We start from the raw sequence: 26,865 nt of genomic DNA, 5'->3' as shown, positions 1-26,865 counted from the left end.
TCCTGCTTTTAGCTACAAGTCTTCCAGATTTCGTCTGGGCCGTGATCCCTTGCTACCAGATTTGAGAACATCAGCATCTCTGCTGGAGGAGATAATGAGAGACAAGTCTTATAGGAAGACTCAGCTCCCCGGGAACAAGCTGCAGTATTATAGGGCTCACTGTATATCTAGGCCCAGGTCAGGCCACTCATGATTGTTTTATACTAGATGATATTTTCACAAGTGTGCTCTTAATATGAAAGATGCCTAAACACAAACCCATATAGCAAGTGGATAGTCACATTAAAAAGAGCAATCGCGTTGATCTGATTTGCTGAAGAGGATTATTGTCAGAGAGTTGGTTTTATGCTTCCTTGTAAACAGAATGGCCATCAATGAACGGGCTCTGGATTATTGTAGGGGAGATTAGAAATAAGAATCTGTTATCCCGGTGACAGCCCTTCTCTTGTTTACGGGTCTCAGACTTTTGTATATGTAAAGGGCTTGGCAGCTATACTAGACAAATGGGCAAGAGTGGCAGTGCCTAACCACATCTCAAGACTAATGCTGGCCAAACATTTTAGATGTCGGAAGAAAATTTAAATGACCAACAGCGATTTCTCCCATATACATGCATACTTGGCTTGGCTGAATGTGCATGTACTTTGAACAGGGGGAAGGGAAAAAGCCACTGTTATACATCTATAGCATTGGAGTGTTTGCCCGAGAACAAAGGGATTTGTCATGTTGGGTTTTAGCATCTACCATAACATGTAAATTGAGAGGCCCCAAGTTGAGACAATGTTCCTCCTACTTCACTACAGTAGGCGATAGGGACAGGTCATCACCTCTTCCCTGGACCGTGAGTGATGGAGACAGTTCTCCTCTTCCTTTGACAATAGATGATGGAAACAATTCTTCAACTATTCCCACAACAATGATGAGAGGGACAGTTCTCCTCCTCCTCCCATGACAGTAGGGGATAGGGAAGGTTCTCCTCCTCCCATGACAGTAGGTGATAGGGAAGGTTCTCCTCCACCTCCCATGACAGTAGGTGATAGGGAAGGTTATCCTCCTCCTCCCATGACAGTAGGTGATAGGGAAGGTTCTCCTCCTCCTCCCATGACAGTAGGTGATAGGGAAGGTTCTCTTCCTCCCATGACAGTAGGTGATAGGAAAGGTTCTCCTCCACCTCCCATGACAGTAGGTGATAGGAAAGGTTCTCCTCCACCTCCCATGACTGTAGGTGATAGGGAAGGTTCTCCACCTCCCATGACTGTAGGTGATAATGACTGGTCTCCTCCTCCTCTCTGTCCTTATCACCTACTTTTATGGGAGATGGAGGAGGTCTCCTCCTCCTCTCATGACAGTAGTGATATGGACAGTTCTCCTCCACCTCCCATGTCAGTAGGTGATAAGGATAGGTCTTCTTCTTCTCCTTTCTGGACAGTAGGTGATGGGGACAGTTTTCATCCTCCTTCTTTGACTGTAGATGATGGGAACAATTCTCCTCCTCTTCCCTTGACATTAGGTGATGGTGACAGTTCTCCTCCTCCCTTGAAGTAGGTAATAGGGACAGTTCTTCTACACTTTCCATTACTATAGGTGATAGGGACAGTTCTTCTACACTTTCCGTTACTATAGGTGATAGGGACAGTTCTTCTGCGCCTCTTTCCTCAACAGTAGGTCCTAGCGACATGTTTTCTCCTCCTCCCTCAACAGTAAGTGATCTGAACAGGTCATCTTCCTTGACAGTAGACCATAGCTACAGGTTTCCTCCTCCTCCCTCGACAACAAGTGATGAGCACCGTTCTACTCCTCCTCCCATGATAATAAGTGATGGGGACAGTTCATCTCCTCCTCCCTCGACAGTCGCTCATAGGGCAAGATTTCCTCCTCCTCCCCCCTCAACAGAAGGTAATAAGTAAGATTCCTGATTCTGTGTGTCTGCTCTTATGACACACCATACTCACAACACTCTCCTATAGAAATCTGGTTTCAGACTGTATAAATTGATTTGCCATTGGTACACAAATTCTACAGTACACCAATGGAATAGAAATGCTCTTTTGATTATAATTTCAGGCTTCCAGTCCTTGACAATACACAGTCGTTTTTCTATAATGACAGCCCTCTCTTCCTATCTCCATCTATCTGAACTGCTGTGTTTCTCTTGTTTTGGCCCTGACACATCCGATCAGGTCTGTGAAGCTTCCTGTCTGTTTTGGACAGGGCATCATCGCTTCCATTTCCAGATTTGGCAAAGTAGTGCAAGTTGTTTTATATCCATGGACTGTATGAGCCTCCTGTGTCAGTCACATTAAATCACATTGATGTAGTCATCGTATTAAACATTCAGAGATGGGGACTGGGATGGCAGCTCACAAATGCACAATTTACTGCTGTCCTTATCAATGATTTCATTGGTTTTATCCTGTAAATCTAGGCTGCAAAGTCAGTGGATTTGTATCAGAGCTGACTTGTTTTTGGTCTCGATATTTTCTTTTATAGTCTGATAATTCTGTGAAATTACATTGGCTGAATGTCTGGTTTAGGCTTGGGTCGCACTTCGTTTTGTGGGAGACAAGCTGCTGCCAGTGGTGTCTGGCAGCAGTTTATTCCTCTGCCCCCAGTACAAACACATTGTTACGCCGAGCGCTCCGGGTCCCCGCTCCTCCCCGGAGCGCTCGCTTCTCTCTCGCTACCGCAGCGCTCCGGGCAGCTCCACTGACCCGGTGCGCTGCGATACCGTCTCCAGCCGGGATGCGATTCGCGATGCGGGTAGCGCTCGCTCGCGATGCGCATCCCGGCTCCCGTACCTGACTCGCTCTCCGTCTGTCCTGTCCCGGCGCGCGCGGCCCCGCTCCCTAGGGCGCGCGCGCGCCGGGTCTCTGCGATTTAAAGGGCCACTGCGCCGCTGATTGGCGCAGTGGTTCCAATTAGTGTGTTCACCTGTGCACTCCCTATTTATACCTCACTTCCCCTTCACTCCCTCGCCGGATCTTGTTGCCATTGTGCCAGTGAAAGCGTTTCCTTGTGTGTTCCTAGCCTGTGTTCCAGACCTCCTGCCGTTGCCCCCGACTACGATCCTTGCTGCCTGCCCCGACCTTCTGCTACGTCCGACCTTGCTTCTGTCTACTCCCTTGTACCGCGCCTATCTTCAGCAGTCAGAGAGGTTGAGCCGTTGCTAGTGGATACGACCTGGTCACTACCGCCGCAGCAAGACCATCCCGCTTTGCGGCGGGCTCTGGTGAAAACCAGTAGTGACTTAGAACCGATCCACTAGCACGGTCCACGCCAATCCCTCTCTGGCACAGAGGATCCACTACCTGCCAGCCGGCATCGTGACACACATGCATGCTGGACTGAACGAATGTGCATGTATATGGGGGAGTCGGGAAGAATAGCTGTCTGTGTGTGGGAAACTTTGGATTAAGGAAGATAGTAGAAGGCCTCTTGCAAGCAGTCTCAGTAAATAGATGTTCTTTGGAGGCTGGGTAAATGCACTGAAGCAGGGATCTGTAAGGGATTTGTGACCCTTACTAAGAAAAAAAGGGGCACTGAACCCTAGGTTGGTTGTCTGCTTTGACAACCCATATTACTATGCACTCCCCCCAAAAAGGAGACTCTTTGACATTGCATTAATGGAACAAGCCACATTGAACACGCAGTAAGATCTTCTAGCATCATGATAGAGAGCAGTTTGAGATATATATATATATATAATAGTGTTGCAAGGTACATTCAGTAGAGCTTTGATTTTATTCATTTAAATTTCTACCTATTGTGGACTTGGGAATCCAGTGTGCGGTCTACCTACTGGACTCCTAAACATAGATTTAAGTGTTTAAACAGAGATTTAAACCTTTAAAGTGTACCCGTCAGATCCAACAAAAATATATATTTTTTAAATATACAGTATCACTCAGTACCTAATCCTGACCATGTGCATCTAATTTTTGTGTCTAGCACCTTTATTTATTTGTTATTACACTTTTAATTTAGCTCACTAGTCTGAATTCCTTTCAAAGGGAGGGGGCGTGGCCTCACTGTGCAGGTCTCCGCCCCCTCCCTCAGTATGCTGTCTGCTCACATCTCCCCTAGCATTAGTAAAACTACAACTCCCAGCTTGTCCTCACTGACAGTAGCGGGACACAAGATGACAGTGGGAGGATTTTTCCTCCAGCTCTGAGCCCTGTGCTCACAGCTGTCAATCAAGGAAGTGTGTCCATGACATAGGTGATGATGCTTGGACACAGCAGGACTAGTATATGTCCAAGCAGACAGGCGGGGCAGTTGTTTGACTGTCTTTTTAAGTATGAAATACCGTAAATTTTCTTATTGGTTTTGCATGCTTTACAACATATCAAAAGTTTTTGTATCTGACAGTGCCCATTTATGTTACAATATATTAACTTTGTACACAAAACTATTTATCAATTTGCTCAGCTTCTTCTAACATGGTGCTTTTAGGTTAAAAAACATTTTGATGGTGGCAGGTTCCTTTTTAAAATGGAATTGCCTGGAATTTGACAGCCCCAATTGATATTGAGGTGACCCAGTACAGAATCAAGTGTTCTTCTGTACTCTCTCTCTGCAGATTAGTTGTTGCTGAGGTACAGTTTGATGAGGAGTGAACTCTGTCTGTGAGGTGGATCTGAAAGGAGGCCTGAGGCCTAGTCCAGCAACTACACATCAACTACAAGTTAACCCCAACTACCCAGGTTAAAGTCAAAGCCTTGCGTTAAGCCTACAGTCTTGGGAATATAATACAAGTCAAGCCCAGCAAGTTAGTCAAGTCCAAATCACTAAAGTATAGCGTGGGCTGCATAACAGTCAAGTCAATTATATACAGCACAATCAACTAAAAGTCCCAGCAAGCTGAAAAGCTTCCAGAAGTTCACCCTGCACGTTAATCTAAGCTGTAATGGATTGTACCATCTTTCCAACTTCAGTAAAGCAAGCGTAACCTTGAGTCAGAGTGATTTGCCCCGTGCCTGGCACAGGAGAAGCTGGTCTACCTCGGGTGCTGTATAGGTCAACCACACCCTGGCATCACAAAACAGTTAATTACACATTACCCCGTCCGACACCACAACTTATTCTTCTGCTATTGTTGACAGAGTTGTAGCTATAGTATTACTTTACTAAGAGTACTATGTTACTGAGAGAGTAGTGGATGCATGGAATAGCCTTCCTGCAAAAGTGGTAGCTGCAAATACAGTGAATGAGTTTACGCATGCATGGGATAGGTACAAGGCTATCCTTCATATAACATAGGGATAGGCATAAGGTTATCCTTCATATAACATAGGGATAGGTATAAAGCTATCCTTCATATAAGATAGGGATAGGCATAAGGCTATCCTTCATATAACATAGGGATAGGTATAAAGCTATCCTTCATATAAGATAGGGATAGGCATAAGGCTATCCTTCATATAACATAGGGATAGGTATAAAGCTATCCTTCATATAAGATAGGGATAGGCATAGGCATAAGGTTATCCTTTATATAAGATAGGGAAGGCATAAGGCTATCCTTCATATAAGATAGGGATAGGCATAAGGCTATCCTTCATATAGGATAGGGATAGGCATAAGGCTATCCTTCATATAAGATAGGGATAGGCATAAGGCTATCCTTCATATAAGATAGGGATAGACATAAAGTTATCCTTCATATAAGATAGAGATAGGCATACAGCTATCCTTCATATAAGATAGGGATAGGCATAAGGCTATTCTTCATATAGGATAGGGATAGGCATAAGGGTATCCTTCATATAAGATAGGGATAGGCATAGACATAAGGCTATCCTTCATATAAGATAGGGATAGGCATAGGCATAAGGCTATCCTTTATATAAGATAGCACCAGGAACAATTCATATTATTCAGAATATTGGGCAGACTAGAAGGGCTGAATGATTCTTATCTGCCAACACATTCTATGTTTTATAGGGGTTAAAAGGTAACAGTTGTAACCTGGGTCCTTGTCCCTGAGGGTGTCCAAAGACCAATCTGATACATAAGATTACATCAGTTTTATTTAGTGCTCACGGTAGAGGAGGGGGCCCAGGAACTTTATGTTAGGCTTCTGATCAAAAGAGGGCCCTAAGATAAACTTTAGGGTCCATAGAAATTACTATTTATTTTAATGACATCTTTTTAGATCCTCGTTTTCGTTTTGGTTGATTTTTCATATGCAAGATACAAGTAATAAAGTGCATTTCTCTCCCGACCATTAATCTCTTAAATGTACCGTTCGCCTCCTTTGAACATTGAGCAGCATAAGGTCTTGTATTTCCACATTTTTCCCGTATCTTCTAAGTTCTTCTCAGGTCTTTGCCCCTGTCAGTTGAAATTTGGTGTTATGTGGAAAGAACTATCGGGACTGAAAGAACACCTATTATTCTAGCTTTAAGTATCACTGAAGCATGGGCCTTGCCATGTTTTAGCACAGCAGGATGCCTATCATGTAGTGTTTTTGCAATCTGCCCATGACCCCATTTTTCTTTTAGATTTGCTTCCCGCTATGCCGCTCGGATCGCTGATCTGTCAGAGTTAACAGACTCCTGGCAGCAGCTTAGAATAACCTGTATGAGGGCCTGTGACTGCGCCGGGCATGTCTGCTGCCTACATGCTTAATATGTAACCTTGCATGACAACTTTTATTCAATGCATTCATCATGCCCGTGTATGGGAAAGAGCTAAGGTGTTGGCACTTAAAGAGGCACTGTCATTGTTAAAAACTTTTCATATATTGCAGGACTCATTATAATATGACATTTCACAATATACACCTGTTATAAAAAAAAAAAAAAAATTTCACCTGAAATTCAAGCTCAAAATAGCCACCACTAGGGGTCGCCTGTCTTTTAGCCAGACAGACTAGTCTAGATTTTACAGCATACTGAATACCGGCCGTAAAGCATACCGGTATCCAGTATAGGAGATTTCTATTGTGTATGCAAAACTACAGATAAAGGATGTGTGGACATGCTGGGAGCTGTAGATTTACAACAGCTGGAGGCAACACTGCTCTAACAATGTTATTTACAAACATTGCAGCTTCAGTTGTTACTACAAAGTAAACTACAACTCCCAGCATGCTGAAATAGTCAAAGCTTTCTCAGACTCCTGAATGACAAAGAAGTTGATCAGACATTCAGGAGTCTGTGAAAGATGAATGACACACATAGTGACAGCTCTGCTGATTAGCATCCAGCTTTACTAGGAGAAGATAAAACAGATGTATTCATAAAAATGCTGTACTTTTATCTAAAAAATCCTTGCACTAATGTTATAAAGATCTATTCTTATATTTATACATTTTATCCTGTTATGAATTCACCATAATGTCTCTGATTACTGCAGGCAAGCTCCAAGTATCTTCCTCTGACACATGACACAGCATAAAACCAGAGAGGAAAGGGTTACAGAGTAGAGAGTACTGATTGGCTGACTGCCCAGGCTTGCTCCTGTGAGGGAGACAGACTGACACGCCCCCTCCAGCCTGCACAATGAAAAAGTAACTCACCAGCAGATAAATGCTTATATATCTAAATATATAGGTTCGAGACAAATAAAAATTATATGCACATGATCAGGATTGGCTCCTGAGTAACAGATCACTTTTTTTTTTTTTTTTTTTTTTTTGCATTATCACAGGTGGGTTCTAAAAAGGGGTTCTCCACTGGAAAACATTTTTTTATAAATCAACTGGTGCCAAAAAGTTATACAGATTTGTAAATTACTTCTATTTATAAAAATCATAACCCTTCCAGTACTTATCATCTTCTGTATACTCCACAGGAAGTTCTTTTCTTTTTGAATTTCCTTTCAGTCTGACCCCACTGCTCTCTGGTGACACCTCTGTCCATGTCAGGAACTATCCAGAGTAGGAGCAAATAACCATAGCAAACCTCTTCTGCTCTGAACAGTTTCTGACATGGACAGAGGTGTCAGCAGAGAGCACTGTGGTCAGACAAAAAAGAAATTCATAAAGAAAATAACTTCCTGTGGAACATAAAGTAGCTGATAAGTACTTGAAGAATTAGGATGTTTAAATAGAAGTAATTTACAAATCTGTTTAACTTTCTGGCATCGGTTGATTTAAAATAAAAAAATAAAATAAAAAGTTTTTCCAGTGTACCCCTTTAATGCATTGTCTATACCTGACATTTTTGAAAGTATTCTGACCCTAGATCAGGAAGGAAACCATCAAGGAGAAAAACTATAATGGGACAATTTGCACCTTTTTCTGTGTTTTGCATAACTTATCATTTAACAAGGATTTAGGGCCCTATTACATGAGCAGATGTGTTGTGTATACAAACACCGATCGTGTACAAGTGATCGCTGGATTCGGGGGGAAAAAAAAATTATAATTTACAGAAAAAATTTGAAAAATTGTAGTGGAGTTGTTTTACAAATTGAAAATCATTTTGTTACACTAAGAACATAAAATGCAGTGTATATAAAAGTATAATGCTTGAAATAAAAGTACAGCTTAGTCTGTAGAAAATAATAAACCAAATGCATTTAAAAACGTTATTTTTGCTACAAATGGAACAAAGCTTCATAACGAGGTATAACATTCCAATGGTCTGTTTAGAAATTACATAAAATTGAGAAAAGACACAAAATATACAAGAAATAAAATCTACTTTATTGTATAAACTAATGCGATCAAAAAGGAATATTAGTGAACTTAGATGTCTAAATGTGTGTTGTGTACTGTAGTCTGAACACCACGCTAGAATGATGAAATTATTTATCTATATAAACAAAGTAAAAAAATAATTAAAAAACACGGGGCAGGGATGTTGTTTTCCTAAATTTTGCAGATTTTTTTCCCCAGGCATTCCAATGATCCCTGCCCCTATTAAAGGGGTACTCCGCTCCTAGACATCTTATCTCCTATCTTATCCCCCACGATCTTGTGCAGCACTCGGTGTTAGTTTAGCACCCGACGTTCAATGCAAGTCTATGAGAGGGGGCGTGGCTGTGATGTCACGACCCCTGCCGACCGCTCCAAGCGTTCAGAACAAAATGTTCCGAACGCTGGGGCAGAGGAGTACCCCTTTAAGCAGCGCAGAATAGGCCAAATATTGCCCCTTGTAATAGATCCCTCACCTAAAACCCTTTTACACTAGACAATTATTGGCTGAATATCCTTCTTAGAAAGGCACAGTGTAAAGGGGCCAGCGATCTTCGCAAAGTGTTTTTCTTCTGGCCCTTTTGGATATTTTGTGCAGCCATGAAAATTCACCTTATTAGGAGAACATCCGTCCTGCGATTGTTCATGGTTCCATTGATTGAGGCTTGTAAAGGGTCAGCAAAAGAGCAAAGATCGCCAAGATCAGCGCCCCTTATCCTGATCCTGTCAACCCACGTAAAAAGCCCTTAGGGTACTTTCACATGCGCTGATTTTTTTAGCGGGTTTTCCGCCTCATATTTGAAAGTGGGCGGGCTCTTTTCGGCTGTCCGCAGCAGATTTTCCGCGGCGGAATTTACGCTGAGGAAAATCCGCCACAGTCCCTACTGACTTCAATGGGGCTTGCGGCGGATTTTCCGCAGTGTACATTCCGCCGCAGGAAAATCTGCTGCGGACAGCCGAGAAGAGCCCGCCCACTTTCAAATAAGCAGCGGAAAACCCGCTAAAAAATCCGCGCATGTGAACGTACCCTTAGACTTAAAGGGGTACTCCGCCCATAGACATCTTATCCCCTATCCAAAGGATAACAAGGCTGAAGTTGGTTTCTTATTCGAGCATTTTCTTATAGATGACTGGACAAAACCTTATTTCTAATCTTATTTCTCTGCAGTAAACCTGTTTTTTATACAAAAATGTTGAATATTATTTGGGAACAATCGAATTCAGAAAAAAAAAATCTAGATTGGTTGTGTTTTTGCTGGAAAAAAAAAGATAAGTATAAAAAATGCATGAAAAAATTTCTTTTCAATAAGTGAGGATTTTGAGGGGTTAAACGCAGTTGGGCCACTGACTTAAAAGTGGAAATATAAAGAGTAAGGGCCTCTCCATAATACCCAACTGTATCCAGCCTGGTCCAAACAGTGGACTGGCAAGAAAACAAGTGCCAACCTTGCCAACTATATACATTTTCTGCACTTTGAATAAGTAACTGGTGATTTCAAGGGGTTAAACACCGTTGGACCACTGACCTAAGGATTGAAATATAAAGGGTAAGGGCCCCTCCATAAAACCCAACTGTATCCAGCCTGGTCCAAACAGTGGATTGGCAAGAAAACAGGTGCCAACCTTGCCAAATATATGTATTTTCACCATTTTGAATAAGTAACTCAGGAATTTAAGGGGTTAAAAGCCATTGAGCCACTGACGTAAGAGTGGAAATATAAAGAGTAAGGGCCCCTCCATAATACCCAACTGTATCCAGCCTGGCCCAAACAATGGATTAGCATTAAAACAGATGCCAACCTTGCCAACTATATACATTTTTATTATTTTGAATAACTGAGGAATTTAAGGAGTTAAACACCGTTTGGCCACTAACCAAGGGGTGGAAATATAAAGAGTAAGGGCCCCTTCCATAATACGCAACTGTATCCAGCCTTGCCCAAACAGTGGATTGGCAATAAAACAGGTGCCAACCTTGCCAACTATATACATTTTTCTACATTTTGAATAAGTAACTGAGGAATTTAAGGGGTTAAAAACAATTGTGCCACTAACCTAGGGATGGAAATATAAAGAAATAGGACTTCTCTATAATACTCAACTACTTCCAGACTGGCCCAAAAAGGCGATTGGCAAGAAAACAGGTACCACCCTTGCCAACTACATACATTTTCAACATTTTGAATAAGTAACTGATGATTTTAAGGGGTTAAACGCCATTGGGCCACTAACCTAGGGGTGGAAATATAAAGAGTAAGGGCCCCTCCATAATACCCAACTGTATTGGTAGGAAAATAGGTGCCAACCTTGCCAGTTGCTTATGTGTATTACGAATAAGTAACTGATGATTTTAAGGGGTTAACCACCATTGGGCCTCTAGTGTATGTACACAGAAAAAAAGTGAGTTCACTGAAAACACTTCCTGTAAAAACAAATAATTCACTTTATTGAATCAATTCTCATAAAAACCGTTCTTAATATCTGGACAATGGGTTACATGCACAAATAACGTCCGTTATTCATTACGGGTGATCACGGATAATCAAAAAATCCCATAGACTTGACTGGGATTTTGTAACGGCCGTTTTTAAGGGTTTTCTTAACGGGACATTATAATGGGTCTTTAAAACGGAGAAATGATATAGCGTGAAAGGAGCCTTACTTATTCAAAACGCAGATTTTTTCATCCATTTATTCATCTCAGGTTTTTTTCCCGCAAAAACACAAATAATCTAGTTTTTTTTTTTTTTTCTGAATTCGATTGTTCCCAAATAATATTCAACATTTTTTAATAAAAAAACAGGTTTACTGTAGAGAAATAAGATGAGAAAGTTTTTTTTTTTTGTCATATTCCTCTAGAAGAAAATGCTCGAATAAGAAACCAACTTCAGCCTCGTCAAAGGATAGGAGATAAGATGTCTGATCGCGGGGGTCCCGCCTGCTGGGACCCCCGCGATCTCTGCTGCGGCATCCGGCTGTCATCACTGCACAGAGCAAACTCGCGATACCGGGGCCGGAGCATCGTGACGTCACGGCTCTGCCCCCTCGTGACGCCACACCCCTCCATTCATGTCTATGGCAGGGGGCGTCACGCCCCCTCCCATAGACATGAATGGAGGGGCGTGGCATAACATCACTAGGGGCGTGGCCGTAAGCCCTTTAATCATATAACTGCAGCGCCACATGCTATCTGATCTTAATTTATGAATGTATCTTTGTCTTGCAGTTGGGGAGTTTGTGAGCGATGCTCTTCTGGTTCCTGATAAATGCCGTTTCCTTCACCAGGAGAGGATGGATATCTGTGAGACACATCTGCACTGGCACACCGTAGCCAAAGAGGTAACACAAATGTTAAACATATTCCTTAAAATGTCATCAGATTTATAAGCCTATCACGTCCCCGGCGACCTGTGGCTTAGACTGCGCAGAGGCATCCATCACGAGAAGCGTCCTGCTACCTGACAGTTCCCGAGCTTTTATTGATACCGGTGACGCACCGCCTAATATTCCTCGTGTCTGCTTTATGTTCATCTTGTTCTCCTGGTGGATATATTGTCAGATACAGAACTTGAAGTTCCCGGCCCTTAATGTAGAATCTGTAAGTGAAGTCCCCACGTACCATGGGCCATTTATAATACTGGATTTGTATTATGTAACTTCGGGTCCCCACAGGCACCATGGCCTAGATGTGACGTCTACCTCTGCATCCCTATAGCGATGTCCTTGTATAGTGTCAGCAGTGTCGATTATTTTTTATCTTTTTTAAATCCGATCTTGTATATTGAAAATTTTGCAAATATAGCAATGCAAGACAGAGGACATAGCAAAAAAAAAATATGCAAATTAAAGACAGGAATATTAAGACCTGCCAAATTGCAACAAATAACAGTCCGACATCTGACATCCACTGCTCAGGAAGGGGCGTGTCCGAGGCAAGCACTAAGTCCGCCCTCACTCACCATGCATTCTCTTCCTCCTTGAGTCTGCTGTGCTGTGTCTCTTTAGCCAATCACTGCACGCTGCTCTGTAACCCCTTCCTCTCTTTTTTCATGTGGGAGTATGATAGGACAGGAGTGAGCATAGAGGAGTGCTAGTCCCGCCCTCTCTTCCTGAACTTTGTCCCTGCCTGTGCTTCAACTGGGACAAAGATGATGATGCAGCCAGACAGGATTATGTTCTGGACTGTATGGGGACCCCTAGTGGTCTTTTTTTTTTATAAGCCATAATTTCTATAAAAAGGAAGAATTTGTTTTTCTGAAGTATATTAGAAAAGTTTATGTTTTGCCAAGAGGTACAACATGCTTTTTGGCAGGGCTCAAGTCCTGCAGGAACGTGTGGGAACAGAGTTCCTGCACTTTTTCCTCAGCAGGAACACTGTTCCCATTAGCAGGAGTCCTGCAGGACCAGCCCTTTATGTGGAAGAGTTCCCACACTTATTTTTTTCCAGGACTTGACCCCTGCTTTTTTAGGCATGCTGAGAGTTGAAGGTGCGCTGGTTGGGAAACACTGTCTTAACTCTGTGTACATGAGCTTCATAACATGCTGTTTAGCGCCAATCTATGGAATAGAATATTCTTTATGGTTATAAGACTTTATCAGTAAGTAAATTATTAATATATTGTACATCAGTGGTTCCCAACTAGGGGTCCGTGGCAGTCTGGTAGGGACGGTGGCAACAGGACACGCTAGGATCCCTGTGGAGTATCACCGCCGCAGGAGTCCTAGAACATCGTACTTCTGAGGTCTCCAGGGGGTTTTGACCTCTAGTGACGCTGCCTGTGGACCCTAGAGGCTGGAAGCATTATCTCCTGTAGAATGCTCACGATGATGTCATCATGAATGTCCCATGGGTAGAGAAGTGTCTTGTGTCCTCTAGTGGCTGAAGAAGATGCCGGGTATGACTCCTATATACTGGGGGAAAGCGACCTACAGAGGGAAAGTTACCTAATGGGGGGGGGCCTATATACACAGGGAAAGCTAAATACAGGGAGACACTATGTAATCTTACCTACAGGAGGCAAACAGGCTTCTGGGTGGGGGGAGTCGTTGTGCCCTACGATAAAAATGTTACCATAAGGTGTGCCTCGAGCTTAAAAAGGTAGGGAAACACTGATATACATACACCCCATACTTGTGCCTGTAACCATATGCGAGAGTCCATGTTCTACACCCCCCCTTGCGTTATGAATACTGAATCAGGCAGCGAGTCCCGGCAGATAAGATGTAGATCAGGAGAACATTTGCAGTAAAGTGACATTTTTATTAGCTAAATAACATTCATTATAAGAGACAAGTGAAGCTGAAGACGACTCCGTAACATCACACTGTAATAGAGGCGCGTGCGGCTGAGGATACTGCAATGCCGTTCCTCTGTTCCTTAAAGGACTAACACATTGATGGAGAAACTTTAGTATATGCCATCAATGTATGATCATTGATGGATTTGGACACCACCCAAGGCCATATAAAGATAAGTGTGTGTGGGGGGGGTCTGCCGAAGGCTGTCTGGACATGCTGGGAGTTATAGTTTTGCAACAGCAGGAGGCACCCTGGTTAGGAAACACTAGGTGAAGCATTGGATGACTTTTACCAAGATTAGAAATTGTCAGAGAAATCCTCTTTATTAGTAGCAAGCTATGAGTTGTAACTTTTTATGAAGTTGAATGTCTTTTGTATTTGAAGCCTATGGACACCTCTAATTATTTTCTAATACATTGTATGTGTAATAAAACCTTTGTGCGTCAGGATTTCATAAAGCATTTTTTACAGTTCTTCTCCTGCAGCTTGCATGTCTTACAATACACTGCAAGCTTCTTAATTCTGTTAAAGCCCAGAGCTGCTCTCCTGACTGTTCTGCACGGATTGTTGAGGCAACCGTACCACGCCCAGTGAGTTCCGTGCACAAGCCTCTTTTTGATTAACAGGACTTGTGCCATGGATCTTGGCATTGTACATTGCCTCAACAACTGCACCGCCCAGGGGCATCTGCAACTCAATCTGTGCAGAACAATTTTTAGAGCAGCTTTGGACATACACTTTAAAGGGGTTGTCTAGGAATAGAAAATTTCTTCCAAAAACAGCACCGCACGTGTCCTTGGGCTGTGTGTGGTATTACAACTTGGCTCCATTTACTTTAATAGAACTAAGCTGCAATACCACACACAACCTGAGGACAGATGTGGTGCTGTTGTTGGAAGAAATTACCTCTAAATTTTCTAATTCTAGATAATCCCATTAAACCTCCATCCTGACAGGTGACGAGAGCCTGCAGTTTGTTCTCTTGAATGGGAATCTAAACTTGGGTTAAATAAATATCTGCTCAAATAAAAATATTAGCTTGGATGGACATCCACAAAAAGATAAAGGAGGGCCTGGAGACCGAGCCTGTCAGAATTCAGTTCTAAGGGCAGGGTCACATGGGGTGCATCTGCAGCATATTTCACACTGCAGATGCGCTGACAGCAGTCATAGAGACACTGCAGAGCGAGTTCCCGGCTGTGGCCCGGTAGCTCTGTGTGTCCATTGGTGGAGAAATCCACTGATACGAGAGGACACACAGAGCTACCCGCCCACAACCGGAAATTTGCTCTGCAGTGTCTCTCTGACTGCCATCACTGCATCTGCAATGTGAAATAAGCTGCGGGTGTGACCCTACCCTAAAAGGAATTGAGCTGCTTGCAGTGTATTGTAATATTTAAAAGCTGCAGAAGAAAACCAAGAAGAAAAAATATATGAAAACCAATTGCAGAATTGCTTTATTCCACTTGGGTACAATGCACAAAAAAAACATGCACAAGGTGTCAATAGCCTTTAAAGGTTCATCATTGTATAATAATAATGTCTACTAGTTTCCAATATGCTTTAAAATTTGCTTCTTGACCAGTTCCTAGAGCTAAACAATACTTGGTTAGGGTATGTTCATTTTGGCTGAGATTTCTCGGGTGGACATTCTGCAGACAGCTGGCTCTGGCACTAGAACATGCTGGCACTAGGATCGCTCGGAAATGGGCTGTCTCCATAGAATTTATACGTCCGAAATTGGAATTTTGTGCAGCAGATGTGGAAATTGTGCCATGTGCACAGTGCAGCAGAATCCTCGTGAAAACAATGGGACTCTGCTGCAACGGAATTTCCGAGTGAAATTCTTCTGCCCTATTCCGCTTGAAAATTCTGCCGTGTGAACCTTTCAATGTGACCTCTTATTGCTTTGTGGGGTAAACTCAACAGCAGCAATCTCTTTCCTGACGCCAAGAAAGCTTTTACCTAGACTGATACACTGTTACAAATTGCAGCTGTATAAGCAGGATGTCTTTATGAAATATAGAAGTAGTAGAAGTCTGTTATCATGTGAGAAATATCAATATTGTATTAAAGGGGTACTCCGGTGAAAAACCTTTTCTTTTTTTTTTTTTAAATCAACTGGTGCCAGAAAGTTAAACATATTTGTAAATGACTTCTATTAAAAAATCTTAATCCTTCCTGTACTTATTAGCTGCTGAATACTACAGCGGAAATTCTTTTCTTTTTGAACTGTCTGCTGACATCACAAGCACAGTGCTCTCTGCTGACACCTCTGTCCATTTTAGGAACTGTCCAGAACAGCATATGTTTGCTATGGGGATTTCCTTTTACCCTGGACAGTTCCTAAAATGGACAGAGATGTCAGCAGAGAGCACTGTGCTCATGATGTCAGCAGACAGCTCTGTGTTTCAAACGTAAAAGAATTTCCACTGTAGTATTCAGCAGCTAATAAGTACAGGAAGGATTAAGATTTTTTTAATAGAAGTAATTTACAAATCTGTTTAACTTTCTGGCACCAGTAAATTTAAAAAAAAAAAAAGTTTTTCACCGGAGTACCCCTTTAAAGGAGTACTCTAGAGCAGTGGTCTCTGACCTGCAGACCTCCAGATGTTGCAAAACTACAACTCCCAGCATGCCCGGACAGCCGTTGGCTGTCCGGGCATGCTGGGAGTTGTAGTTTTGCAACATTTGGAGGTCTGCAAGTTGGAGACCACTGCTCTAGAGGAAAAATATTTTAAATCAACTGGTGCCAGAAATGTATACAGATTTGTAAATTACTTCTTTTTAAAAATCTTAATCCTTCCAGTACTTATCTGTTGCTGTATACTACAGAGGAAGTTGTGTAGTTCTTTCCATTCTGACCACAGTGCTCTCTGCTGACACCTCTGTCCGTGTCAGAAACTGTCCAGAGTAGGAGCAAATCCCCATAGCAAACCTCTCCTGCTCTGGACAGTTCCTGACATGGACAGAGGTGTCAGCAGAGAGCACTGACAGACAGACAGACGAAATTCAAAAAGAAAAGAACTTCCTGTGGTACATACAGCAGCTGATAAGTACTAAAAGGCTCAACATTCTTTAATGGTTGTCATTTACAAATCTGCATAACTTTCTGGCATCGGATGATTTGAAAACGTTTATTTTTTATTTTTCTCCAGAGTTCCCTCTTAAAGGGGTACTCTGCTGCTCAGCGTTTGGAACAAACTGTTCTGAACGCTGCTTCCGGGTGCTCATGACGTCATAGCCCCCGTCCCACCGTCCCCCCTCTCATGCTGTCACGCCCCGCCCCCTCAATGCAAGTCTATGGGCTACTGCCACGCCCCCTCCCATAGAGGGGCGTGACGTCATGAGGGGGCGGGGCTATGACGTCACAAGTTCCCGGCGCCGGCTCCAGCATTCTGTTCCAAACGCTGAGCAGCGGAGTACCCCTTTAAGTTGTTTGAGTATTTATGCTTTCCTATAGAAGTGTTCCCCAACCAGTGACTGTCCAGCATTTGCAAAACTACAACTCCCAGCATGCCCTGACAGCCAGAGGCTGTCAGGGCATGCTGGGAGCTGTAGTTTTGTGACTGCTGGAGAGTTACTGGTTGGGAAAACATTGCTGTAGAATGTACATTACATGTAATGAATAGTGTTTATAGTGCAGCTGTAGTGTGTTATTATGTATTACTTGTCATTTATATAGCGCCATATAAATACAATACCGCTCTCTGTTTCTAGGGGATTCACCATCTAATGTGATTACAGTGATCCCTCAACTTACAATGGCCTCAACATACTATAGTTTCAACATACAATGTTTTTTCCTGGACCATTGTAACTTGAAACCAGACTCAGCATACAATGCTATGGACAGTCCAGATTTGTGAAACGTGTCACAGCTGGAGGAACTGACCAATCAGAATGGGCATTTTACTGGTAAATCACCTCTACTACTGAAGTGCATGCACTGACTGGCTGTCTGGTAGCGCCCCCTACAGTACAGGGAGGTATTACATGTTCTGTACTCTTTACCTCTATTACTGAAGTGCATGCACTGACTGGCTGTCTGGTAGCGCCCCCTACAGTACAGAGAGGAACTACAAGTCCTGTACTACTCCTTACCTGTGCCAGGGTTAGCTGCTTCTTTGGACACCAAGTAAGGGCGGCTCCATTTGGGACACTGTGTGTACTGTATAGGACCCTGAAGAAGCTCTTGTCCTCTATATAAACCATTGTTTCCCAACCAGGGTGCCTCCAGCTGTTGCAAAACTACAACTCCCAGCATGCCCGGACAGCCAACGACTGTCCGGGCATGCTGGGAGTTGTAGTTTTGCAACAGCTGGAGGCACCCTGGTTGGGAAACACTGAAATAGACAGTGATTACAGCTCCCAGCAGATCTTTCTTACTTTTATATGTAAGGATTTGCTTTATCTATATTAGTTATCTACTTATTTTTCTTTAATCCTCACTTTTTCCTATTTTTTGGATGACATTTTTGCCGCTTCAGAACCAATTACCAGGTTTCCATAGAGTTCTGGTCTCAACATACAATGGTCTCAACATACAATGGTCGTCCTGGAACCGATTCATATTGTAACTTGAGGGACCACTGTATCTCAAACACAAACTCTGGGCAAATATAACCAGAAGCCAACGAAGCCCAACGTTACCCGATCCTGTAGACCTCATGACTTCATCTGTGATATAGACTAGATTTGCGCTCTTCTAGGGGTGGTGTTGTAACCCAGCTTTGCCTGTTTTCAGTCTTGCAGTGAGAGAAGCATGAGCCTCCATGACTATGGCATGCTCCTGCCCTGCGGCATCGACAAGTTCCGGGGCGTGGAGTTTGTCTGCTGTCCTGCCGCCGACGAAAACGACAACTTCGACTCGGCCGACGCCGAAGACGATTCTGACGTCTGGTGGGGGGGCGCCGACACGGACTATGCCGACAGAAGGTGAGATTATTTATCATCGATGTCTAATACCCGTATGTTTCTAAGTTGCATAATACTTCTAATTGTTTGACAAACTTCATTTTTTGGGTTTTTTTTTTTTTTTTTTTTAAACATTGTAAAAAAATATAATTCTTTTATAGAGGTTTAGTCTGTAAATGCTGAACAGAATTGTTGAGGACGATGCATGAAACTTGATATTCTTGTGCAGCCCATCCAAATATAGTGTATAAGAAATTACATTTATAGGAAACTGGTGTTTCTGCCTAAACCTTCCTACCTTGTGGAAGATCATGCACATGGGGAGGAAAAATCCGGGCTGGGATTATGTGTTAGGGTACGTTCACACGTGCGGATTAACAGCGTATTTTATGCTGCAGATCCGCCGTTGAAGGACCTCTGTATGGTGCCCTTAACTGTGCCTGCACGGAGCGGCAATACGCACACATCGCGGAAGCTCCCCCTGCTCAATGAGCTAGGCCGAGAGCTGGTGCGATGTGCGAGTATACTGCGCATGCGCGCAGCAACTCGCACATCGCAGTGTGTCTGCTCGGAGCGGCGTGTTGCCGCTCCAAGCAGGCACATATAAAGGCAACATATAGGAGGTCCTTCAGCGGCGAATCCGCAGCGAAATACGCTGCTAAAATCCGCGCATGTGATGTGAACGTACCCTTAAATGGGAGAACACTTGGGACGACTGAGTGGGAAAAGGATTTAGGAGTCTTAGTTAATAGTAAATTTAGCTGTAGTGACTAGTGTCGCGCAGCTGCTGCCAAGGCAAATAAAATCATGGGGTGCATCAATAGGGGCATATATAATAGGGGCAAATAATTCTACCACTGTACAAATCACTAGTCAGACCACACATAGAATATTATTTACAGTACTGGGCACCAGTGTACAAGAAAGATATAGTGGAGCTGGAGAGGGTTCAAAGACGGGCAACCAGGGTAATACAGGGAAAGGGAGGACTACAGTACCCAGAAAGATTATCAGAATTCGGGTTATTTAGTTTAGAAAAAAAGAAGGCTTAGGGGAGACCTAAAACTATGTATAAATATATCGGGGGACAGTACAGAGATCTCTCCCATGATCTATTTATACCCGGGACTGTATCTATAACAAGGGGGAATCCTCTACGTCTAGAGAAAAAAGAAGGTTTCTACACCAGCACAGACAGGGGGTTCTTTACTGTAAGAGCAGTGAGACTGTGGAATTCTCTCCCTGAGGAGGTGGTCATGGTGAACTCTGTAAAAGTTTTTCAGCACAATTTTTCGTGCTGAAAATGCCCCCATCTTTGCTGCAGGGACCATCCGACTAGTGACGCTGCATTGCCGCCGCCGCACAGGGACGTCCGTGCGCAGCAAACGTCCGTGACGTCAGTGGCGTCCCAGCGCTGTGGCGTCAATGCAGCGTCACTTGTCTGGGACCAGCCCTGAGCAGAGAAGAGGGCCTCCCGGTGAAGATGGACGGCCAGACCGGCTCACCCTCCCCACCGGAATGTGGACGGTCCCTGCAGCTACTAAGCAACAGGACCAAGAGAACTGGGGAGGTGAGTAGACAACGAGGGGGACCTATATGATGACGGAGAGAGCGGTCTGGATGATGACAAGGGGAATATAGACTGGGGATAATGATGACGGGGGGGGGGGTTGACAGGGGGTGATGATGATGATGATGATGGGGGTCTGGATGATGACAGGGGGTTCTGGATGATGACAGGAGGGATGATGTATTTTCCCCTTAGGCTTATACTCGAGTCAAAACGTTTTCTCAGGTTTTGGGTGTGAAAGTAGGGGCCTCGGCTTATATTCGGGTCAGCTAATAGTCGAGTATATATGGTAACTATTATTTGAACATGTCATACGGTTCCAAGCACTGTGTCCTGTTACCTCTTCTCAGCTAAAATGAGTGGTACATGGAATTGCTGGAGTCACATAGGCTTGTATAGCAAGTCTTTAGGACTCCCATCAATTCTATATACCACTCGCCTAAGCTGAGTGGAGCAGAAGTGTAAGGATATTGTGGTTGAAGCTGTGCGCTGTGTTCAAATGATAGTTACCCTTTAACTAATTTCTTAATAGATCTTCATAGCATAAAATATGTCCGTCCTCTAAGACCTCCCCCGATCCTGAGAATGGTAGGGGCAATTTAGCTCTGTATCCCCTTCACTTATTTCACTTGCACAACAGTGCCCCAGCCATCTGCTGTCTATGGAACTGGGTTTGCTATGGGGATTTTCTCCTACTCTAGACAGTTCCTGACACGGACAGAGGTGGCAGCAAAGAGCAATGTGGTCAGACAGAAAAGAACAACTTCCACTGCAGTATACAGCAGATGATAAGTACTGGAAGGATTAAAGGGGTACTCTGCCCCTAGACATCTTATCCCCTATCCAAAGAATAGGGGATAAGATGTCTGATCGCGGAGGTCTCACCGCTGGGGACCCCCGCAATCTCGGCGGTGGCACCCCAGACATCCGGTGCATGGAGCGAACTTCGCTCCGTGCTGGATGACTGGCGATGCGGGTGGAGGCACGTGATGTCATAGTCACTCCTTGATCGTGACGTCACGGTTACGCCCCCTCAATGCAAGTCTATGGGAGGGGGTATGATGGCCGTCACACCCCCTCCCATAGACTTGCATTGAGGGGGCGTGACTATGACATCACGAGTGGGGCACGGCCGTGACGTCATGAGCCTCTGGCGCTGCATTCCACGCTCTAAACAATTCGCCAGGTGCAGCAGGGAGATCGCAGTGGTCCCCAGCGGCAGGGCCCCCGCAATCAGACTTCTTATCCCCTATCCTTTGGATACTGGATAAGATGTATAGGGGTGGTGTATGCCTTTAAAAATTTTTAATAGAAGTAGATTACAAATCTGTTTAACTTTCTTGAGCCAGCTGATAGGAAATAAAAAATGTTGTCCACCAGAGTACTCCTTTAAAAACACAGAGCATAAGCTATAATCCGCACATGCTGCAAGAGTCAGGGATGTCCAAAAAGAGGCGGACTAATCAGAAACTACTACTTTAAAGGGGTTGTGCGCTGCCCTGCCTTTCGGAGCTCCGCACCCAGCGTCTGGAAGTTCATTACTCCGAACGCCATGTGCGGGCTTCCGTGTTTGCGGCCGCCGGGCCTGACGTCATGCCCGGCCCCCTCGTGACATCACGCCCGCCCCCATCGTGACGTCACGCCCGCCCCCTCAACAAAAGTCTATGGGAAGGGGGCGCGACCGCTGTCACGCCCCCTTCCCATAGACTTTGGTAGAGGGGGCGGGCGTGACGTCACGAGGGGGCCGGGCGGGACGTCAAGCCCGGCGGCCGCGAACACGGATGCCCGCACACAGCGTTCGGAGTAATGAACTTCCGGACGCTGCGTGCGGAGCTCCGAAAGGCAGGGCAGCGCACAACCCCTTTAAGGTGTTATCCAGGAAAAAACTTTTTATATATATATATATATATATATATCAACTGGCTCCAGAAAGTTAAACAGATTTGTAAATTACTTCTATTAAAAAAATCTTAATCCTTTCAGTACTTATGAGCTTCTGAAGTTGAGTTGTTCTCTTCTGTCTAAGTGCTCTCTGATGACACCTGTCTCGGGAACCGCCCAGTTTAGAAGTAAATCCTCATAGCAAACCTCTTCTACTCTGTGCAGTTCCAGAGACAGACAGAGATGTCAGCAGAGAGCACTGTTGCCAGACAGAAAACATCAACTCAACTTCAGCAGCTGATAATTATTGAAAGGATTAAGATTTTTTAATAGAAGTAATTTACAAATCTGTTTAACTTTCTGGAGCCAGTTGATATAAAAAAAAAGGGGGTATTCCAGGCAAACACTTTTTTTATATATCAACTGGCTTCGGAAAGTTAAACAGATTTGTAAATTACTTCTATTAAAAAATCTTAATCCTTCCAATAGTTATTAGCTTCTGAAGTTTTCTGTCTAACTGCTCAATGATGATGTCACGTCCCGGGAGCTGTGCATGAGGGGAAAATATCCCCATAGGAACTGCACAGCTCCCGGGACGTGAGTCATCAGAAAGCAGTTAGACAGAAAACAGCAACTCAACTTCAGAAGCTAATAACTATTGGAAGGATTAAGATTTTTTTAATAGAAGTAATTCACAAATCTGTTTAACTTTCCGGAGCCAGTTGATATATAAAAAAAAGTTTTGGCCTGGAATACTCCTTTAATTCCTGCAACCAGCAGGATGTGAATTTTGGGAAAATGCTGGATCAACCCGTTTATAGTAGATCCCAGCTTAGCTTCTACATTTTCATTATATATATATATATATATATATATATATATATATATATATATATATATAAAGTTTTTTCCTGGAATACCCCTTTAAATCAACTCTAAAATGAGTTGTAAGATCAGCTGATCCAGACTGATCCATCAGCTGTGAGGTAGTTGAATAGCAACCATTGTTGAATACAGAACAGCAATATACCATCACTTGGATGGAAGTTGGTCTGTAAAGGTTTTGGGGCTCCAATTCAGGAGAGCTATCCTTTCAGATATATTAAGAACTATATGCGCACAAGGTTGTCCTCCTCTTCTTGGTATGACCTTTACTGGGAGTCAGGTGCCATGTTTGTCCTTCGCAATCATAACATTGGAAACATTGGAAAATGTAAATTATCTCCCCCTGATCCCTGGTTACTTCACATTGATCTAATTATGAGAATCTCTTTGTTTTTTCCTTTAAATGGAACTGTTTTGACGTCTTGGCGCTCTCATGCAGCCATGCGGAATAATTGCTAGTGCTTTAAGTACAGACAACTTGAAATTGAATCATTTCATGCTTAGTGCATATCTCCTATTTGTTGGGGGGGTGGGGGGGGTAAACTTCTTTTTATCTAATGTATAACAGCGAAAATGCATAGAGAGGGTTCTGTCTCTGAAAATGCAGCTGTACCCATCTGTCGTATCAGGCTTCCTAATTACTAATTACAACAATTACAGCCCCGGATTATAAGTACAGTGCGTATCACTACAATATTTGGAGCATTGATACCTATATAATAAGCTGTAATAATATGTCCTTGACTTGTCCTTGTCTCTCAAGTTGCTAAAGATGATCTGACTGATCCCATCACAAGTCTGTTTAGGTAAATATGTGCATTCTCCAGGAAATAACAGTGCTGGGATATATAGATAGATAGAGAACCAAAAAATCAGCAGCACTCCGTTCCTTCAGATGAATCAATACGTGGCTTTATTTATCTTGTGTTACAAGCAGCTACGCTTCGGCTGTCCCACACTTAGCCATGTGTGAGACAACCGAAACATAACTGCTAGTAACACGATGAATAAAGCCACGTACTGATTCATCTGAAGGAACGGAGTGCTGCTGATTTTTGGGTTCTTTGTATACTGGAGGGCCACTAACCCAGGCTCCAACAGCCTGCACCTGGACAATTATAGTGGATGTGCTGCTCCCCTTTGAAGTGTATGTGTGTGTGTGTATGTATATGTATGTGTATGTATATGTATATATATATATTATTTATTTATTTAATTTTTAATTTTTTTGATGTCTCGTAGAGACGCGTCAAAAGTTTTCATTAGTCGAGTTCTCGGCACTGAGATCTCCACTAGAGATGAGCGAACTTACAGTAAATTCGATTCGTCACGAACTTCTCGGCTCGGCAGTTGATGACTTATCCTGCATAAATTAGTTCAGCTTTCAGGTGCTCCGGTGGGCTGAAAAAGGTGGATACAGTCCTAGGAGACTCTTTCCTAGGACTGTATCCACCTTTTCCAGCCCACCGGAGCACCAGAAAGCTGAACTAATTTATGCAGGAAAAGTAATCAACTGCCGAACCGAGAAGTTCGTGACAAATCGAATTTACTGTAAGTTCGCTCATCTCTAATCTCCACTTATCAATAGAATAAACAGGGGGGAGTACTCAACTGAGCGCTTCACTTCCCACTGTCTACTCCTTGCAGGAGATGAATTCTATAGACTCTCTTGCGGCGATGGAGACAGGGAGAAGTGCTATTCTCCATTCATTCTTGCAATTGTTGGGGACTCAAACCCATACCCGACTGATCAAAACTTTTGGCATGTCTCACCTTAAAATCTGAAAATATATGACTACATTGCCGGCGTTAGGCTCAATTCACACCACTATTGAAATCTTTGCCAGTAGTTCTCTCTGATTTGACGGGAAGGAAAAGTAAAGCGTGATGCGCTACTCTTCCCATTAAAATGATGGACATTCTAATGGACCCATTATAGGTCAGTTAAAGAAGATAAAAATCCAACATTTCCAGGTTCCTAAAAATTCTTCCCCTATTTATGCATAATTAAAATCCTATAAATGTAATAGTCTCACATAAAATAGCATGGTTTTGAGGATCTTATTCGTAAATCATTATACTGTAGGTTAGTTGGGCACTGGTGTCATGGTTTTCTCTTTGTAACAGGTGTAGACAGAGCCTTTACTTTGAGACATTATCCGCTAAATCCAGGTATTTTTGCAGTTCTTGGACTCTTGGACAACTCTTCTGATAATTCTTCTCACTCCTCCGAAATCTTGTGAGGAGCACCTGATGGAGGCAAATGTATGTCCACTTTCCTATTGTAGCCCCAACAGCTCTCACTGGAACATTCAGAAGCTTAGAAATGCGCCGGTAACCAACACCATTGTTAAAGGGGTACTCCAGTGAAAAACAGTTTTTTTATTTAATTTTTTTTTTTTTCAAAGCAACTGGTGCCAGAACGTTATACGGATTTGTAAATTTGTAAATTACTTCTATTATAAAATTTTCAATCTTTCCAGTACTTATCAGCTGCTGTATGCTCCACAGGAAGTTCTTTTCTTTTTAAATTTCTTTTCTGTCTGACCACAGTGCTCTCTGCTGACACCTCTGTCTGTCTCAGGAACTGTCAAGAGCAGGAACAAATCCCCATAGCAAACCTATCCTGCTCTTGACAGTTCCTGAGACAGACAGAGGTGTCAGCAGAGTGCACTGTGGTCAGACAGAAAAGAAATTTAAAAAGAAAAGAACTTCCTCTGGAGCATATAGCAGCTAATAAGTACAGGAAAGATTAAGATTTTCATATCAAAGTAATTTACAAATCTGTATAACATTCTGGCACCAGTTGATAAAAAAAAAAGTTTTTCACCAGAGTACCCCTTTAAGATTTCACAGTTTTACAACAATTAGGTTATGGTCTAGAGACAGCTCTTTGCTTTTACCCATCATAAGATGTGTCCTAGTGTGACACTTTGGCAATGAGACCTTTTTGTAGCCATCAGTAGGGACTGAACCCGTTGGTACTAATTTTCACTGACAAGGGGCTGTATTACTTTTTAATTACTGATAGATTTCAGCTGTTGTCTTGGCTTTCCATGCCTTTTTTTACACCTCCCTTTCTTTACCTATTCAATACTTTTTTCCTGTGTCATTTCACATTATTCAACATAATTTAAAGGAGAAATATTCTGCTAAGAAGTGCACAAGGTAATAGGTTGTTAAGAATAAGAGTAAATGGGAAAGAAAAATAGGTGTCATAACTTCCACAGAATGGGACTGTATTTTAAAGAATACTATACATTGTTCACTAAATAAACAATACCAATGCGCTCAGCTGACAATAATTCTTCAGTTATATTATTCGCCAATTCAATTGTGGAATATGAAATGTAGAGAGGATAATATTTGTCCAAAATGTAAAAGGGAACAAGCTAATTTACTACATTTGCTTTGGGACTGTAAAAAAATTTTTTAAGAATTCTGGAAGGAGGTTTGTAATTTTGTTGAGTCATCTAGGTGTTAAAGTAAACTTAGATCCAAAAACAATAATTTTGAGTGATATCTCTGGATATGGCCGGTATAATAAACTTCTTGTCAAGCTCTTCTTTACAGCAAAGAATTTAGAACACTGGCAAAATTTGTGGGGCAAAATAAGAATATATGAAAAGTGTCGAAGCAAAAAGTCAAGGAAGTCTAAACATTTACAAAA

At 42.9% G+C, this 26,865-nt stretch overlaps 1 protein-coding gene across 4 annotated transcripts in view; it reads left to right on the top strand.

The window, feature by feature from the left end:
- The window catches only part of APP (amyloid beta precursor protein), a 301,616-nt gene that overhangs the window by 171,979 nt on the left and 102,772 nt on the right, over positions 1–26,865 (top strand). For all 4 annotated transcript variants that reach the window (XM_056559448.1, XM_056559447.1, XM_056559450.1 and 1 more), the window contains exons 4-5: positions 11,871–11,983; positions 18,690–18,880. In XM_056559448.1, the coding sequence (XP_056415423.1) occupies positions 11,871–11,983; positions 18,690–18,880 (304 nt within the window). The remainder of the gene's footprint in view (positions 1–11,870; positions 11,984–18,689; positions 18,881–26,865) is intronic.

Source organism: Hyla sarda, chromosome 2 (assembly GCF_029499605.1).
Source record: "Hyla sarda isolate aHylSar1 chromosome 2, aHylSar1.hap1, whole genome shotgun sequence".
NCBI classification, from domain to species: Eukaryota; Metazoa; Chordata; class Amphibia; order Anura; family Hylidae; genus Hyla; species Hyla sarda.
This window is presented reverse-complemented; position numbering and strand designations above follow the sequence as displayed.